General features: G+C 30.3%; 2 protein-coding genes across 2 annotated transcripts; both read left to right on the plus strand.

Annotated features, from left to right (window-relative positions):
- The first annotated feature begins 214 nt into the window (after positions 1–214).
- On the plus strand, positions 215–2,725 carry LOC101264149 (LOB domain-containing protein 24-like). The gene is made up of 2 exons (XM_010327833.2): positions 215–586; positions 2,600–2,725. Exons 1-2 carry the CDS (start codon positions 215–217, stop codon positions 2,723–2,725), a joined length of 498 nt encoding a protein of 165 aa, XP_010326135.2.
- Positions 2,726–7,314: 4,589 nt separating this feature from the next.
- Positions 7,315–9,825, plus strand: LOC101263841 (LOB domain-containing protein 24-like). Its single transcript, XM_004246783.1, has 2 exons — positions 7,315–7,686; positions 9,700–9,825. Exons 1-2 carry the CDS (start codon positions 7,315–7,317, stop codon positions 9,823–9,825), a joined length of 498 nt encoding a protein of 165 aa, XP_004246831.1.
- The last annotated feature ends 8,656 nt before the right edge of the window (positions 9,826–18,481 follow it).

Genomic DNA, 18,481 nt, shown 5'->3' on the forward strand with positions numbered 1-18,481 from the left:
ATTATTTTAAGATGACTTAAAATAAGTCAAAATTAAAAAGCAGGTCTCCCCCTACTTTTTATTTTTTGACTTAAAAGTCATTTCAGTTTATCTTTATATAATATGATTAGCCACTCTATTCTTCTATAATTTCATGGTAAGAGAGGCAAATACAAGGAATAGACTTCTCTATTAAGTAATTATTTAGGACTAATTTTTAACTACTGTGAGAAAGATGAATGACGCAGATGCAAAGGGTAAATGTGCAGCATTTAAGTACCAAAGAAAACGGTGTCAGGAGAATTGTCCGTTAGCTCCATTTTTTCCATCCAATAAATTTGAAGATTTCAAAAATGTTAGTCGACTTTACAAAGTAAGCACTATCATAGAGATGCTTAATTCTGTTGCTGACAATGAGAAAAAGGCAAAAATGGTTGAAACCCTAATTTTAGAGGCTAAGATTAGATCTGAAAATCCTGTGTACGGGAGCATAGCCATTCAAAACAAATTGAAGTTGCAAATTGAAGAAACTATGAAGGAGATTGATTTAGTGAAGAAAACAACCGATTATTTCAAGGAATTGCGTAAAAGAGCATTCTTCCCCAAGGTAAATTTTTCTTTAATTTCCATTTGATTTTCTATATATACACATATATCTTAATGAGTTTCTCCTATTTTATTTGAAGTTCACTGTCAATCTTTTTGACTTACCAATTGAGATCTTTTGATTTTATATATATGAATTAGTTTTCAAAACATAAACGTATGATATGTATTATAACTTTTCATTGTTATGATTTAGTATCAACATCTCATTCATACCAGTACTTTTCTACATATAAAATTTAGTATTTAAAGAATTTTACTAACAAAAAACTAGCAGATTTAGACATCGTGGTCAAACCCTTGGTCAAGCACCGTAAAAACAATCAACACATTATCTATCATAATTCAGGATACAGATTAACGTCGTGTAATCTCAGGGCCTAGCTAGTGTAGGTTGAGATGATCCTCCGTAATAACTATGTACATGTACCATTCACAATGTGACCTTTTTTCTTGTATAAGTTTCATAGTAGGTTTTTAAGTACAACTTTGTTGTGTACCTCGATAAAGTTCACACTCCAACAAATTTGGGGCATCATAGCGTTTTCCAAGCAATCAACAGGTTTTTAGGAGCATTAACATATTAAGTTTATAAAAACCTTTTGCAAATAGATCAAATGGCTTTAATGATCTACTTAGGTCGTGCAAAGACTTGTAACTAGAATATTTCCATGGAAAACAAGATATGTTCGCCTAACTGAGTTCTGCCAGCATAAGATAGAAATCTTGTGGTCCAACTTAAAATTCTTCTCAACAAATCTTATAAAATGATCAATTACAGAACATGATACATCACTTTCTCTTTGACTTACCTATTGAGATCTTTTGATTTTATATTTATCAATTAGTTGTCGAACCATGAATGAAAGATATGTATCTCACTTTTCATTGTTATGATTTAGAATCGATATATCGTTCATACAAGTACTTTTTATATATAAGATGTAGTATTTAAAGAACTATACAAACAAAAAACTAGCAGATTAGGACAGTTGGCCCCAAGTCTTGCTCAAGCACCTTAAACACAACTAATACATTATCGATCATATTTAAGGATATACACTAAGGTCATGTTATCGCCTTGATTGGCTAGTTTACGTCGATATGATCCTCCGTATTAATTATGTACCCATAGCATGCACAGTTTGTCCTTTTTTCTTGCATAACTTTCATAGTAGGTTTTCAAGAATCACTTTCTTGTATACCTCTAGGAAGTTCACACCTCCAACGGATTTGGGGCAACATAACATTTCCAAAGAAATCAATACTTTCTAGGGGCATCGACATATTAAGTTCATAAAAACCTTTTGCACATTGAGCCAATGAATTGTACGATCTTCTTAGGTTGTGAGAACACTTGTGGCTAGAATATTTCTATGGCAAATAAGATACTTTTGCCAAACTGAAAATCTAGTGTTCTAACTTAAAATTCTTGTCAACACATTTTATAAATTAGGAAAGACTAAAAAATGAGTAAAATCTTTCTCTCGGATAATGATTGAATAAAAAACCCTAATAACAGACTACATTATCAAGCTAACTATTAAAATTCAAAGAAACTTAAGTTCACATTAAGTTTGTTGGAGCAAATAGGTTTATAGGTTTTCTTTATGTATGTTTTTACCATAGAACATTTTTACATGCCCTTCCTATTTTTGATATCATTATTGATAGCTCTTCTTGTAACAAAGTTGCATGATATATTTGCACCTGTTATTAAAATAATCACATGTGACAATCTTGTTGTGATCATCTTTTATATGATATTTTATTATATATAAATGATCCTTTAAAAAAGTACCTATTTATCCTCTATGAAAAGTTTTTTGTTTACCTACTATACAATGCAACAATCAGCAAAATGCATACACACTTAATACATACCAAATCATGTATAAGTTTATGTATTTTATTTATACATAACGGAATTGAATTAGATATTTCACATGGAAAAATCTATTTTCTATGATAAATAATTAATTAGTTGATTGCATAATAATTTTATTTTGTGCAGAAAAATGAAGAAACCTCTACAAGTGGCACACAAAGCTTTCAAGGGCACAAGTCTGACTCGACTTTGGAAAAAGCTACGAGCATTACTGAGAATCTTGCCAATCAAGATGTGGAAAAAGATAGGTGATTTCATATTATAAATATTTATATATTTAATCAAATTACTTTTAAGGCAATTTTTGATAATTATTCTTGAAGGAAACTCTATAACAATCCATATGAACCCTTTTTTAAAAAAACTTAAATTCACCTTTCAAGTAAGTTAAAATTCTAAGAAATTTATACTATCAGTTTTACCTATAAACATTGTGTGCAATGTCTAACATGCGTATTGATTTTTCTATATTGTAGGGTTCATTTCAATGACAATGACGGGACCTAGGGAATACTGGAATTTGCAATGAAGAGGAAATGAAGATCATAATTTCTGTAGATTATGATTTAAAGAAAGTTTATTTTGATGACGTAAAATGATATTTGATATAGTTTTTTGACGATCATGTCCTAGTGATGTGATAAGAGAGAACATAAGAAGTTGGAGCACATTTTGACATTACTATCTCGTTGTGTTTTAATTTAAATAGTTTCAGCTCACGTGTCTTGCACGTATAGGTTGAGCTATCGGTACACTAATTTTTAAAAATTTATCTATTAAATTATTTCTTTGACTTTATATATGAAAGACACAAAATAAAATACAAGTTTTTGTGAATATTATCAATATGATCATATAGTGAGTTGTTTGATGATGATTATACATATATTATGCATCCATCCTAGCAAGGTATCTATCAGGAGCATTAGCAATATTTTTTCTAGGTGTTGGGTTTTAAGAGTGTTACAGGAAATGAAGGGTTGTGACTCTCTTGAAACGTTGTGACTTTCCCAAGAGTTGTGACCTTTAAGAAATTGTCATGACCCAAAACGAGCCGCGAGTGGCACCCACACTTATCCTACTATGTGAGTGAACCCACCAATCTAACCCCAACATTTCAATACAATATAAACAGAATATACTGCGGAAGACTTAAAATTCAATACTTATTATTATCCCCAAAATCTGGAAGTCATCACACCAAGAACATCTATCCTCAAATTTCTAATTCTAAGAGTATTCAAGAAACTAAAACAAGTAAAAGAGATGGTCTTTGTCCGAACTTCAAGACATCAGGACGTGAAGGAGAGAGTCGAGTCCGAGCTAGAAACAGTAGCTCACCCTGAAATCTGATAAGCTGAAGACTGGCTAGAGTTGCGGTTGGATTGAAGTCAATGGTATGTTTGCTGCACTCCACAAATAATCAACGAAGAAAATCACAAGTAGGAGTCAGTACAAGGCACAAGTACTCAGTAGATATCATCGGCCAACTAAAAATAGAAATCAATATATATTAAACAATAGTATAAAATCAACCATAATACTTAACAGGTGGCAACAACAATTACAAGAACCATTGACAACAACACCAAGTACATCTATGAGGACTCAAGCCTCCACACCATACTCATTTGGGAAAAAGGTTCTTTAAGTTTAATTACATTTACATAATTCCAGATTCAATCCCTTTATTCCTCTTGTGTCGGAATGTAACACTCCGATCCCCTAATACTACGTGTCAGTTCGTGACACCCGATCCCCTAATACTATGTATCGGTTCGTGACACCCGATCCCCTAATACTACGTGTCGGTTCGTGACACCCGATCCCCTAATTCTACATATCGGTTCGTGACACCCGATCCCCTAATACTATGTGTCGGTTCGTGACACCCGATCCCCTAATTCTACGTGTCGGTTCGTGACACCCGATCTCCTAATACTACGTGTCGGTTCGTGACACCCGATCCATTAACCTCATTCTTTTAGTTCATCAAGCCTTCTTTTATATCAAGGCATCATCATTAATAGAGTGGATTTAAGGTTTTTAAGATTCCACATTATCATCATTATAATCCATCACCCTTTACATAATCACAACATGCAACAACACAATTAAGCATATAGAAGACTTTACAATACCACCCAACACATATCAATCGCTATTTAGAGTTTACTATGAAATAGCATAAACCATAACCTACCTCCACCGAAGAATCGTGATCAAGCAATCTACTTCTCCAATGCCCTTGCTGTCTCTTCGTTCTTCTCTCCCTCGCTCGTTCTCTCTTCTTTTCTTTCTAATTTTCTCTTCTTTCAGATTCTCTTTGTTTTACCCTAATTACCATATAATTCATTATGATAAAAATAATCCATTCTTTATTTCAAGGTTATCTCCTTTAACCCCCAAGTAAATAAGTTATTAAACTTACCCCCTAATTTCATACAGTTTGTCATAAATTGTCCAAAATGCCCCTTTTAAACTTTCACAGAAATCCGACCCAGTCAGGGTTACGCAGCTCGTGACGTCCCGTCATGCCTGCGACGGTCGGTCCTGCAGAGTAGTCATAGAGTTCAGAGACTCAATTTTATTTAAGAGCTCTGTGACGGTCCGTCGTGCCTACGATGGTCCGTGCTTCCATGTCATCGCGAAGTTCAGATAGTGATTCCCCGTAACCAAATTTCAGAGTTTAAGTGTTTTGGCACGGAGACACTCGACGGTCCGTCGTGACCATGACGGTCCGTCGTGTGATCCGTCGACACAGTCAGTTTTTAACAAAAGAAATTCTACCTGCTCAAAACGACTAAACAGGTCGTTACAGAAATGTTGTATCTTTTCTAGAGGGTTGTGACCATTGGAAAGATTGTGCCTTTTACAAAGGGTTGCATGTGACCTTTCTAAAAGATTACCTTATTTCTAAAAAGTGTTGACCTATAACCTTTGTCGGCTATAAATAGAGAGAATTTCTCTTATTTTTTTGCATATAATCCCTCCCTTCTTCTGTATACATTTCTTACATAACAAATTCTGTTGTTGAAAAAATTAAGAAAGTGAGACTGGTTGTACGTGCATGTGAAGAATAGAAGCCAATATGCATCATTAAGGAGGTGTGAGAAGTTTGGCGAGATGTATAGGTAAACAAAGATGAAACTTGGGGGGGGGGGAGGTAATTAGGGACACTATATCAATTCTTCAACTTACTAAGGATATAACCGTAACATAAAGGTAAAAAGAATAATAAGGTAGCAGAGTGTTGTAGTATGATTTAGTGTCTGTGAAGTATCTTATTTACCTAATTTTCACTATCACATTTTGCTTCATTTGTTTATTTATCCAGCTAGCTATTTTGTTGCTAAATTATTTTCTTTCTATGATGCTTTGATTACATTTATTTTACATTAATGTCCTATCTAGAACAAATTTTCTACCCTACAAAGATAGAAATAATGTCTTCATAATCTAACCTCCGTTAATCTGACTTATAAAATCACAACTGATATATTGTTATTGTTTGTATTCTTTATTTAAACTAGGTACGAAGTTTAATATTTAGGATAAAATGTTGTCTAGTTAAAACCATATATATTTCAAATTAGATAAAACTAATTTCAATATTGTTTTTACTATTTCAGTCTTTAAAACCAACCTATACATATTAATAGGAGTTTTGGTTCCCTGTTTAAATTACTGAGGAACATATAGTATTTAGAAATTAATATCAATATTTTTTGTGCGTATCATTTTTATGTATTTAGTGAATTTTCCATCTTGCTACAAAACGTACAGTAAGTCTTCTTATAATATTGAATATTGAATACTTTTGTAATGTACGTTATTTTTCGTTGACATGCCAATATTGAAAACTTTTGTGATATATTTTGTTTTTCTATTTAAAGCTCATTGAATATCATAAATTTTTATTATTTTCAGGAAATTAAATATTCATTATATTTTTTGTTTTATAACTAACGTATATTATTTGAAAATATTTCATTTAATATATATTTTTTAATTATACTCATTGGTTGGAGCACAAGTTTAACAAACGTATCAAGATTGCTTTCAAGCATGTATGCATTTTAAAAATTCAACTAGATATTTGATTCAAATACTACATAATTAATTTTTTTCTTATAAAATAAAATATCTATAATTATAAAAACTATATAAGTAACTTAGCTACAACATTTGTTTTGAAAGATATTTAATTACTTAAAATTCAACTATTGTATCAACTTAATGATATTTTTTATTTCAATAATTATTTCATATATAATTAAAATCAATTGTTGTAATACCTAATATTTTTTATTTGTAGACATACAATTCATGCGCGACACACATACGCTAAACTAGTCAATCAAATGTGAACATATTTTCTAGCAAGAAGATTTCCCACAAAAAAAAAAGGTAAAAAATATCACTAACCTCTAAAGGAAAAAATTTAAATATATTAAATATCTAATTAAGTGGGTTTTTGGATTGACTTAAAAGTTGGTCAAACCTATTTTAAAGTAATTTTTTTACTTCTGAAAGTGATTGAGAATTAAAAAAAATAAAATAAAATAAGTCAAAACTGAATTAAAATAAGTTGGGAAATGTTTGATAATATACAAACTAACTTAAAATTATTTTAAGATGACTTAAAATAAGTCAAAAACAAAAAGCAGGTCTCCCCCTACTTTTTAGTTTTTGAATTAAAAGTCATTACAGTTTATCTTTATATAATATGATTAGCCACTCTATTCTTCTATAATTTCATGGTAAAAGAGGCAAATATAAGGAATAGACTTCTCTATTAAGTAATTATTTAGGACTAATTTTTAACTATTGTGAGAAAGATGAATGACGCAGGTGCAAGGGGTAAATGTGCAGCATGTAAGTACCAAAGAAAACGGTGTCAGGAGAATTGTCCGTTAGCTCCATTTTTTCCATCCAATAAATTTGAAGATTTCAAAAATGTTAGTCGACTTTACAAAGTAAGCACTATCATAGAGATGCTTAATTCTGTTGCTGACACTGAGAAAAAGGAAAAAATGGTTGAAACCCTAATTTTAGAGGCTAAGATTAGATCTGAAAATCCTGTGTACGGGAGCATTGCCATTCAAAACAAATTGAAGTTACAAATTGAAGAAACTATGAAGGAGATTGATTTAGTGAAGAAAACAACCGATTATTTCAAGGAATTGCGTAAAAGAGCATTCTGCCCCAAGGTAAATTTTTCTTTAATTTCCATTTGATTTTCTATATATATACATATATCTTAATGAGTTTCTCCTATTTTATTTGAAGTTCACTGTCAATCTTTTTGACTTACCAATTGAGATCTTTTGATTTTATATATATGAATTAGTTTTCAAAACATGAACGTATGATATGTATTATAACTTTTCATTGTTATGATTTAGTATCATCATCTCATTCATACGAGCACTTTTCTACATATAAAATTTAGTATTTAAAGAATTTTACTAACAAAAAACTAGCAGATTAAGACATCGTGGTCAAAGCGTTGGTCAAGCACCGTAAAAACAATCAATACATTATCTATCATAATTCAGGATACACATTAAGGTCGTGTAATCTCAGGGCCTGGCTAGTATAGGTTGAGATGATCCTCCGTAATAACTATGTACCCATACCATTCACAATTTGTCCTTTTTTCTTGTATAAGTTTCATAGTAGCTATTTAAGCACCACTTTGTTGTGTACCTCGATAAAGTTCACACTCCAACAAATTTGGGGCATCATAGCATTTTCCAAGCAATCAACAGGTTTTTAGGAGCATTAACATATTAAGTTTATAAAAACCTTTTGCAAATAGATCAAATGGCTTGAATGATCTACTTAGGTCGTGCAAAGACTTGTAACTAGAATATTTCCATGGAAAACAAGATATGTTCGCCTAACTAAGTTCTGCCAGCATAAGATAGAAATCTAGTGATCCAACTTAAAATTCTTCTCAACACATCTTATAAAATGATCAATTACAGAACATGAAACATCACTTTCTTTTTGACTTACCTATTGAGATCTTTTGATTTTATATTTATCAATTAGTTGTCGAACCATGAATTAAAGATATGTATCTCACTTTTCATTGTTATGATTTAGCATCGATATATCGTTCATACAAGTACTTTTTATATATAAGATGTAGTATTTAAAGAACTATACAAACAAAAAACTAGCAGATTAGGACAGTTGGCCCCAAGTCTTGCTCAAGCACCTTAAACACAACTAATACATTATCGATCATATTTAAGGATATACACTAAGGTCATGTTATCTCCTGGATTGACTAGTTAAGGTCGATATGATCCTCCGTATTAATTATGTACCCATACCATCCACAGTTTGTCCTTTTTTCTTGCATAAGTTTCATAGTAGGTTTTCAAGAATCACTTTCTTGTATACCTCTAGGAAGTTCACACCTCCAACGTATTTGGGGCAACATAACATTTCCAAAGAAATCAATACTTTCTAGGGGCATCAACATATTAAGTTCATAAAAACCTTTTGCACATTGAGCCAATGAATTGTACGATCTTCTTAGGTTGTGAGAAAACTTGTGACTAGAATATTTCTATCGCAAATAAGATACTTTTGCCAAACTGAAAATCTAGTGTTCTGACTTAAAATTCTTCTCAACACATTTTATAAATTAGGAAAGACTGAAAAACGAGTAAAATATTTCTCTCGGATAATGTTTGAATAAATAACCCTAATAACAGACTACATTATCAAGCTAACTATTAATATTCAAAGAAACTTATGTTCACATTAATTTTGTTGGAGCAAATAGGTTTATAGGTTTTCTTTATGTATGTTTTTACCACAGAACCTTTCTACATGCCCTTCCTATTTTTGATATCATTATTGATAGCTCTTCTTGTAACAAAGTTGTATGATATATTTTCACCTGTTATTAAGATCATTACATGTGACAATCTTGTTGTGATCATCTTTTATATGATATTTTATTATATATAAATGATCCTTTAAAAAATTACCAATTTATCCTCTATGAAACATTTTTTGTTTGCCTACTATACAATGCAACAATCAGCAAAATGCATACACACTTAATACACACCAAATCATGTATAAGTTTATGTATTTTTTTTATGCATAACGGAATTGAATTAGATATTTCACATGGAAAAATCTATTTTCTATGATAAATAATTAATTAGTTGATTGCATAATAATTTTATTTTGTGCAGAAAAATGAAGAAACCTCTACAAGTGGCACACAAAGCTTTCAAGGGCACAAGTCTGACTCGACTTTGGAAAAAGCTACGAGCATTACTGAGAATCATGCCAATCAAGACGTGGAAAAAGATAGGTGATGTCGTATTATAATATTTAATCAAATTACTTTTAAGGCAATTTTTGATAATTATTCTTGAAGGAAACTCTATAACAATCCATATGAACCCTTTTTTAAAATAATTTAAATTCACCATTCAAGTAAGTTAAAATTCTAAGAAATTTATACTATCAATTTTACCTATAAACATTGTGTGCAATGTCTAACATGCGTATTGATTTTTCTATATTGTAGGGTTCATTTCAATGACAATGACGGGACCTAGGGAACACTGCAATTTGCAATGAAGAGGAAATGAAGATCATAATTTCTGTAGATTATGATTTTAAGAAAGTTTATTTTGATGATGTAAAATGATATTTGATATAGTTTTTTGACAATCATGTCCTAGTGATTAAATAAGAGAGAACATAAGAAGTTGGAGCACATTTCGACATTACAATCTCGTTGTGTTTTAATTTAAATAGTTTCAGCTCACGTGTCTTGCATGTATAAGTTGAGCTATCGGTACACTACTTTTTAAAAATTTATCTATTAAATTATGTCTTTGACTTTATATATGAAAGACACAAAATAACATACAAGTTTTTGTGAATATTATCAATATGATCATATAGTGAGTTGTTTGATGATGATTATACATATATTATGCATCAATCCTAGCAAGGTATCTATCTGGAGCACTAGCAATATATCTCTAGGTGTTGGGTTTTACGAGTGTTACAGGAAATGAAGGGTTGTGACTCTCCTGAAGGGTTATGACTCTTCTGAAGGGTTGTGACTTTGCCAAAGAGTTGTGACCTTTAAGAAATGTTGTATCTTTTCTAGAGGGTTGTGACCATTGGAAATATTGTGCCTTTTCCAAAGGGTTGCATGTGACCTTTCTAAAAGATTGTCTTTTTTCTAAAAAGTGTTGACCTATAACTTTGTCGGCTATAAATAGAGAGAATTTCTCTTATTTTTATGCATATAATTCCTCCCTTCTTCTGTATACATTTCTTACATAACAAATTATGTAGTAGAAAAAATTAAGAAAGTGAGACTGGTGGTACATGCATGTGAAGAATAGGAGCCAATATGCATCATTAAGGAGGTGTGAGAAGTTTGACGAGATGTATAGGTAAACAAAGATGAAACTTGGTGGGGGGGGGGAGGTAATTAGGGACACTATATCGCTTCTTCAACTTACTAGGGATATAACCGTAAGATAAAGGTAAAAAGAATAATAAGGTAGCATAGTGTTATAGTATGATTTAGTGTGTGTGTGTAGTATCTTATTTACCTAATTTTCACTATCACATTTTGCTTCATTTTGTTTATTTATCCAGCTAGCTATTTTGTTGCTAAATTATTTTCTTTCTATGATGCTTTGATTACATTTATTTTACATTAATGTCCTATCTAGAACAACTTTTCTACCCTACAAAGATAGAAATAATGTCTTCATAATCTTACCTCCGTTAATCTGACTTATAAAATCACAACTGATATACTTTTATTGTTTGTATTCTTTATTTAAACTAGGTACGAAGTTTAATATTTAGGATAAATTGTTGTCTAGTTAAACCATATATATTTCAAATTAGATAAAACTAATTTCAATATTGTTTTTACTATTTCAGTCTTTAAAACAAACCTATACATATTAATAGGAGTTTTGGTTCCCTTTTTAAATTACTGAGGAACATATAGTATTTAGAACTTAATTATTTTATATCAATAATTTTTAATGCGTATCATTTTTATGTATTTAGCGAATTTTTCATCTTGCTAAAAAACGTACAGTAAGTCTTCTTATAAATGGAATATTGAAAACTTTTGTAATGTACGTTATTTTTCGTTGACATGCCAATAATGAAAACTTTGCGATGTATTTTGTTTTTCTATTTAAAGCTCATTGAATATCATAAATTTTTATTATTTTCAGGAAATTAAATATTCATTATATTTTTTGTTTTCTAACTAACGTATATTATTTTAAAATATTTCATTTAATATATATTTTTTAATTATACTCATTGGTTGGAGCACAAGTTTAACAAACGTATCCAGATTGCTTTCAAGCATGTATGCATTTTTAAAATTCAACTAGATATTTGGATCAAATACTACATAATTAATTTTTTTCTTATAAAATAAAATATCTATAATTCTAAAAACTATATAAGTAACTCAGCTACAATATTTGTTTTGAAAGATATTTAATTACTTAAAATTCAACTATTGTATCAACGTAATGATATTTTTTATTTAAATAATTATTTCATTTATAATTGAAATCAATTGTTGTTATACCTAATAAATTTTATTTGTAGACATACAATTTATGCGCGACACACATACGCTAAACTAGTCAATCAAATGTGAACATATTTACTAGCAAGAAGATTTCCCACAAAAAAAAGGTAAAAAGTATCACTAACCTCTAAAGGAAAAAATTTAAATCTATTAAATATCTAATTAAGTGGGTGTTTGGATTGACTTAAAAGTTGGTCAAACCTATTTTAAAGTAATTTTTTTTACTTCTGAAAGTGATTGAGAAATATAAAAATCGTATAAAATAAGTCAAAACTGACTTAAAATAAGTTGGGAAATGTTTGATAATATAAAAACTAACTTAAAATTATTTTAAGATGACTTAAAATAAGTCAAAAACAAAAAGCACGTCTCCCCCTACTTTTTTTTTTGACTTAAAAGTCATTTCAGTTTATCTTTATATAATATTATTAGCCACTCTATTCTTATGTAATTTATGGAAAGAGAGGCAAATATAAGGAATAGACTTCTCTATTAAGTAATTATTTAGGACTAATTTTTAACTATTGTGAGAAAGATGAATGACGCAGGTGCAAGGGGTAAATGTGCAGCATGTAAGTACCAAAGAAAACGGTGTCAGGAGAATTGTCCGTTAGCTCCATTTTTTCCATCCAATAAATTTGAAGATTTCAAAAATGTTAGTCGACTTTACAAAGTAAGCACTATCATAGAGATGCTTAATTCTGTTGCTAACAATGAGAAAAAGGAAAAAATGGTTGAAACCCTAATTTTAGAGGCTAAGATTAGATCTGAAAATCCTTTGTACGGGAGCATTGCCATTCAAAACAAATTGAAGTTACAAATTGAAGAAACTATGAAGGAGATTGATTTAGTGAAGAAAACAACCGATTATTTCAAGGAATTGCGTAAAAGAGCATTCTACCCCAAGGTAAATTTTTCTTTAATTTCCATTGGATTTTCTATATATATACATATATCTTAATGAGTTTCTCCTATTTTATTTGAAGTTCACTGTCAATCTTTTTGACTTACCAATTGAGATCTTTTGATTTTATATATATGAATTAGTTTTCAAAACATGAACGTATGATATGTATTATAACTTTTCATTGTTCTGATTTAGTATCAATATCTCATTCATACGAGTCCTTTTATACATATAAAATTTAGTATTTAAAGAATTTTACTAACAATAAACTAGCAGATTTAGACATCGGGGTCAAAGCCTTTGTCAAGCACCATCAAAAAAATCAATATATTATCTATCATAATTAAGGATATACATTAAGGTCGTGTAATCTCGGGGCCTGGCTAGTGTAGGTTGAGATGATACTCCGTAATAACTATGTACCCATACCATTCATAATTTGTCCTTTTTTTGTTGTATAAGATTCATAGTAGGTTTTCAAGTATAACGTTGTTGTGTACCTCAATAAAGTTCACACTCCAACGAATTTGGGGAATCATAACGTTTTCCAAGCAATCAACAGTTTTATAGGGGCATTAACATATTAAGTTTATAAAAACCTTTTGCAAATGGATCAAATGGCTTGTATGATCTACTTAGGTCGTGCAAAGACTTGTAACTAGAATATTTGCATGGAAAACAAGATATGTTTGCCTAACTGAGTTCTGCCAGTATAAGATGGAAATCTAGTGGTCTAACTTAAAATTCTTCTCAACACATCCTAAAAAATGATCAATTACAGAACATGATACATCATTTTCTCTTTTACTTACCTATTGAGATCTTCTAATTTTATATTTAGCAATTAGTTGTCGAACCATGAACGAAGGACATGTATCTCACTTTTCATTGTTATGATTTAGCATCGATATATCGTTCATACAAGTACTTTTTATATATAAGATATAGTATTTAAAGAACTTTACAAACAAAAGAACTAGCAGATTTGGACAGTTGGCCCCAAGTCTTGCTCAAGCAACTTAAACACAACTAATACATTATCAATCAAATTTAAGGATATACACTAAAGTCATGTAATTTCCTGGCTTGGCTAGTATAGGTCGATATGATCATGTACCCATACCATCCACAGTTTGTCCTTTTTTCTTGCATAAGTTTCATAGTAGGTTTTCAAGAATCACTTTCTTGTATACCTCTAGGAAGTTCACACCTCCAATGGATTTGGGGCAACGTAACATTTCCAAAGAAATCAATACTGTTTAGGGGCATCAACATATTAAGTTCATAAAAACCTCTTGCACATTGAGACAATGAATTGTACGATCTTCTTAGGTTGTGAGAAAACTTGTGTCTAGAATATTTCTATGGCAAATAAGATACTTTTGCCAAACTCAAAATCTAGTGTTCTAACTTAAAATTCTTCTCAACTCATTTTATAAATTAGGGAAGACTAAAAAATGAGTAAAATCTTTCTCTCGGATAATGATTGAATAAATAACTCTAATAAGAGACTACACTATCCAGCTAACTATTAATATTCGATGAAACTTAAGTTCACATTAAGTTTTGTTTGAGCAAATAGGTTTATGGGCTTTCTTTATGTATGTTTTCACCATAGAACCTTTTTTACATGCCCTTCCTATTTTTGATATCATTATTGATAGCTCTTCTTGTAACATGATTGTATGATATATTTGCACCTGTTATTGAAATCATCACATGTGACAATCTTGTTGTGATCATATTTATAAGATATTTTATTTTATATAAATACTCCTTTAAAAAGGTACCTATTTATCCTCTATGTTGACCTACTATACAATGCAACAATCAGCAAAATGCATACACAATTAACACATACCAAATCATGTATTAGTTGATTGCATAATAATTTTATTCTGTGCAGATAAATGAAGAAACCTCTACAAGTGACCCACAAAGCTTTCAAGGGCACAAGTCTGACTCAACTTTGGAAAAATCTACGAGCATTACCGAGAACGTTGCCAATCAAGATGTGTATAAAAATAGGTCATGTCGTATTATCAATGTTTATATATTTAATGAAAATACTTTGAAGGCGATTTTTGATAATTATTCTTGAAGGAAACTCTATAACAATCCATATGAACCCTTTTTTTAAAAAATTTAAATTCACCTTTCAAGTAAGTTAAAACTCTAAGAAATTTATACTATCAATTTTACCTATAAACATTGTGTGCAAAGTCTAACATGCGTATTGATTTTTCTATATTGTAGGGTTCATTTCAATGACAATGACAGGACCTAGGGAACACTGGAATTTGCAATGAAGAGGAAATGAAGATCATAATTTCTTCTGATTTTATATATATGATTTAATTGTCAAAACGTGAACGAATGATATGTATTCTAACTTTTCATTGTTATGATTTAGTATCAACATCTCATTCATTCAAGTACTTTTCTATAGATAAAATTTAGTATTTAAAGAATTTTACAAATCAAAAACTAGCAGATTTAGACATCGGGGCCCAAGCCTTGCTCAAGCACCATTAACACAATCAATACATTATCTATCATAATTAGGATATACATTAAGGTCGTTTAATCTTGGGGCCTGGCTAGTGTAGGTTGAGATGTTCCTCCGTAATAACTTGGTACCCATCCCATTCACAATTTGTCCTTTCTTCTTGTATAAGATTCATAGTAGGTTGTCAAGTACAATTTTTTTGTATACCTCTAAAAAGTTCACACCTCCAACGAATTTGAAGCATCATAATGTTTTCTAAGCAATCAATACGTTTTAGGGCATCAACATATTCAGTTTATAAAAACCTTTTGCAAATAGATCCAATGGCTTGTATGATCTATTTAGGTCGTGCTACGACTTGTAACTAGAATATTTGCATGGAAAACAAGATATGTTTGCCTAACTAAGTTATATCAGTATAACATAGAAATCTAGTGGTCCAACTTAAAATTCTTCTCAACACGTCTTATAAAATAATCAATTACAAAACATAATACATCATTTTCTCTTTGACTTACCAATTGAGATCTTTTGATTATATATTTAACAATTAGTTGTCAAACCATGAACGAAAGATATGTATTCTCACTTTTCATTGTTATGATTTAGTATCGATATATCGTTCATACAAGTACTTGTAATAGATAAGATATAGTATTTAAAGAACTTTACAAACAAAAAACTAGCAGATTAGGACAGTTGGCCCCAAGTCTTGCTCAAGAACCTTAAACACAACTAATACATTGTCGATCATATTTAAGGATATACGTTTAGGTCATGTAATCTCCTGGATTGACAAGTTAAGGTCGATATTATCCTCCTTAATAATTATGTACCCATACCATTTTCCATTTGTCCTTTTTTCTTGCATAAGTTTCATAATTGTTTTTCAAGAACCATTTTCTTGCATACCTCAAGGGAATTCACACAACCAATCGATTTGGGGAAACATAACTTTTCCAAAGCAATCAATACGTTTTAGGGGCATGAACATATTCAGTTCATAAAAACCTTTTGAAGATAGATCCAATGAATTGTACGATCTTCTTAGGCCGTGTGAAAACTTGTGACTTGAATATTTCTATTGCAAATAAGATACTTTTGCTTAACTGAGTTATGCAAGCATTAAATACAAATCTAGTGGTCCAACTTAAAATTCTTCAAAACACATTACATAAATGCGGGAAGACTAAAAAAATGAGTAAAATCTTTCTCACGGATCATGATTGAATAAATAACCCTAATAACACATTACACTGTCCCACTAACTATTAATATTTGTAGAAACTTAAGTTCACATTTGATTTAATTTGAGCAAATAGGGTTATAGGCTTTCTTTATATCTATTTTCGCCCGTAGAACCTTTTTTTACATGCCCTTCCTATTTTTGATATCATTATTGATAACTCTTCTTTATTACAAAGTTGTATGATATATTAGTACCTATTATTGAAACCATCACTAATGACAATCTTGTTGTGCTAATTCTTTATATGATATTTTATTTTATATAAATACTCCTTTAAAAAAATACCTACTTATCCTCTATGAAACATTTTTTTAACCTACAATACAATGCAACAATCAGCAAAATGCATACACACTTAACACATACAAAATGATGTATAAGTTTATGTATTTTTTTTATACATAAGGGAATTAAAGTAGACATTTCATGTAGAAAATCTATTTTCTATGATAAATAATTAGCTAGTTGATTGTAAAATTATATCATTTTGTGCAGGAAAATGAAGAAACCTCTACAAGTGGCACACAAAGCTTTCAAGGCACAAGTCTGACTCGACTTTGGAAAAAGCTAGATGCACTACTGAGAATCTTGCCAATCAAGATGTGGAAAAATTAGGTCATGTCGTACTATAAATGTTTATATTTTTAGTTAAATTACTTTTAAGGCAATTTTTGTTAGTTGTTCTTGAAGGAAACTCTATATTATTCTGTATGAACCTTTTTTTTAATTTTAAATTCACCTTTCAAGTAAGGTATAACTCTAAGAAATTTATATTATCAATTTTGCCTATAAACATTGTGTGCAACGTCTAACATGCGTTTTTATTTTTCTATATTGTAGGATTCATTGAAATGACAATGACTGGACCGAGGAAGCACTGAATTTCCAATGAAGTGGCGATGAAGATCATAATTTCTATAGATTATGATTTTAAGAAAGTTGATTTTTATGATGCAAAAGATATCTTATAAAATTTATTGACGCTCATGTCCAAGTGTTGAAATAAGAGGGAACATAAAAACTTAGAGAATATTTCAACATTACAATCTCTTTGTGTTTTCATTTAAATAGTTTCTGCTCACGTTTCTTGCACGTATAAGTTGAACTATCGTTACACTATTTTTTTAAGAAATTATCTACTAAATTATGTCATTGAGTTATATATGAAAGACATAAGAATAACATCTAACTTTTCGTGAATATTATCAAAATGAATTATCATATAGTGACTTGTTTGATGATGATTGTATATATATTATTCATCAATCCTAGAAAGGTACCTATCTGGAGCACTAGCAATATTTTGCTAGGTGTTGGGTTTAATTATTATAGAAAATGAAGGGTTGTGACTTCGCCGAAGAATTGTGACCTTAAAGAAAGGTTGTATCTTTTCTAAAGGATTGTGACCGTTGAAAATGTTGTGCCTTTTCCAAAGGGTTGCATGTGACCTTTCTGAAAGGTTGTCTTTTTGGTAACAGGTGTTGACCTTTAACCTTTGTCGGCTATAAATAGAGAGGATTTCTCTTCTTTTTTTTATATAAAATTCCTCCCTTCTTATGCATACATTTCTTACAAAACAAATTTGATCGATCGTGTCAGTATGTGTGATTTGTTGCGGTCATTTTGAGTTCGTTTAATATTTCTAGTTTGCTAATATGAATAGTTCTTTTGTTTTTCTTTTTATCTTTTATTATTTCTGGTTTACTAATATG

This window comes from Solanum lycopersicum, chromosome 9 (assembly GCF_036512215.1).
Source record: "Solanum lycopersicum chromosome 9, SLM_r2.1".
Lineage (NCBI taxonomy): Eukaryota > Viridiplantae > Streptophyta > Magnoliopsida > Solanales > Solanaceae > Solanum > Solanum lycopersicum.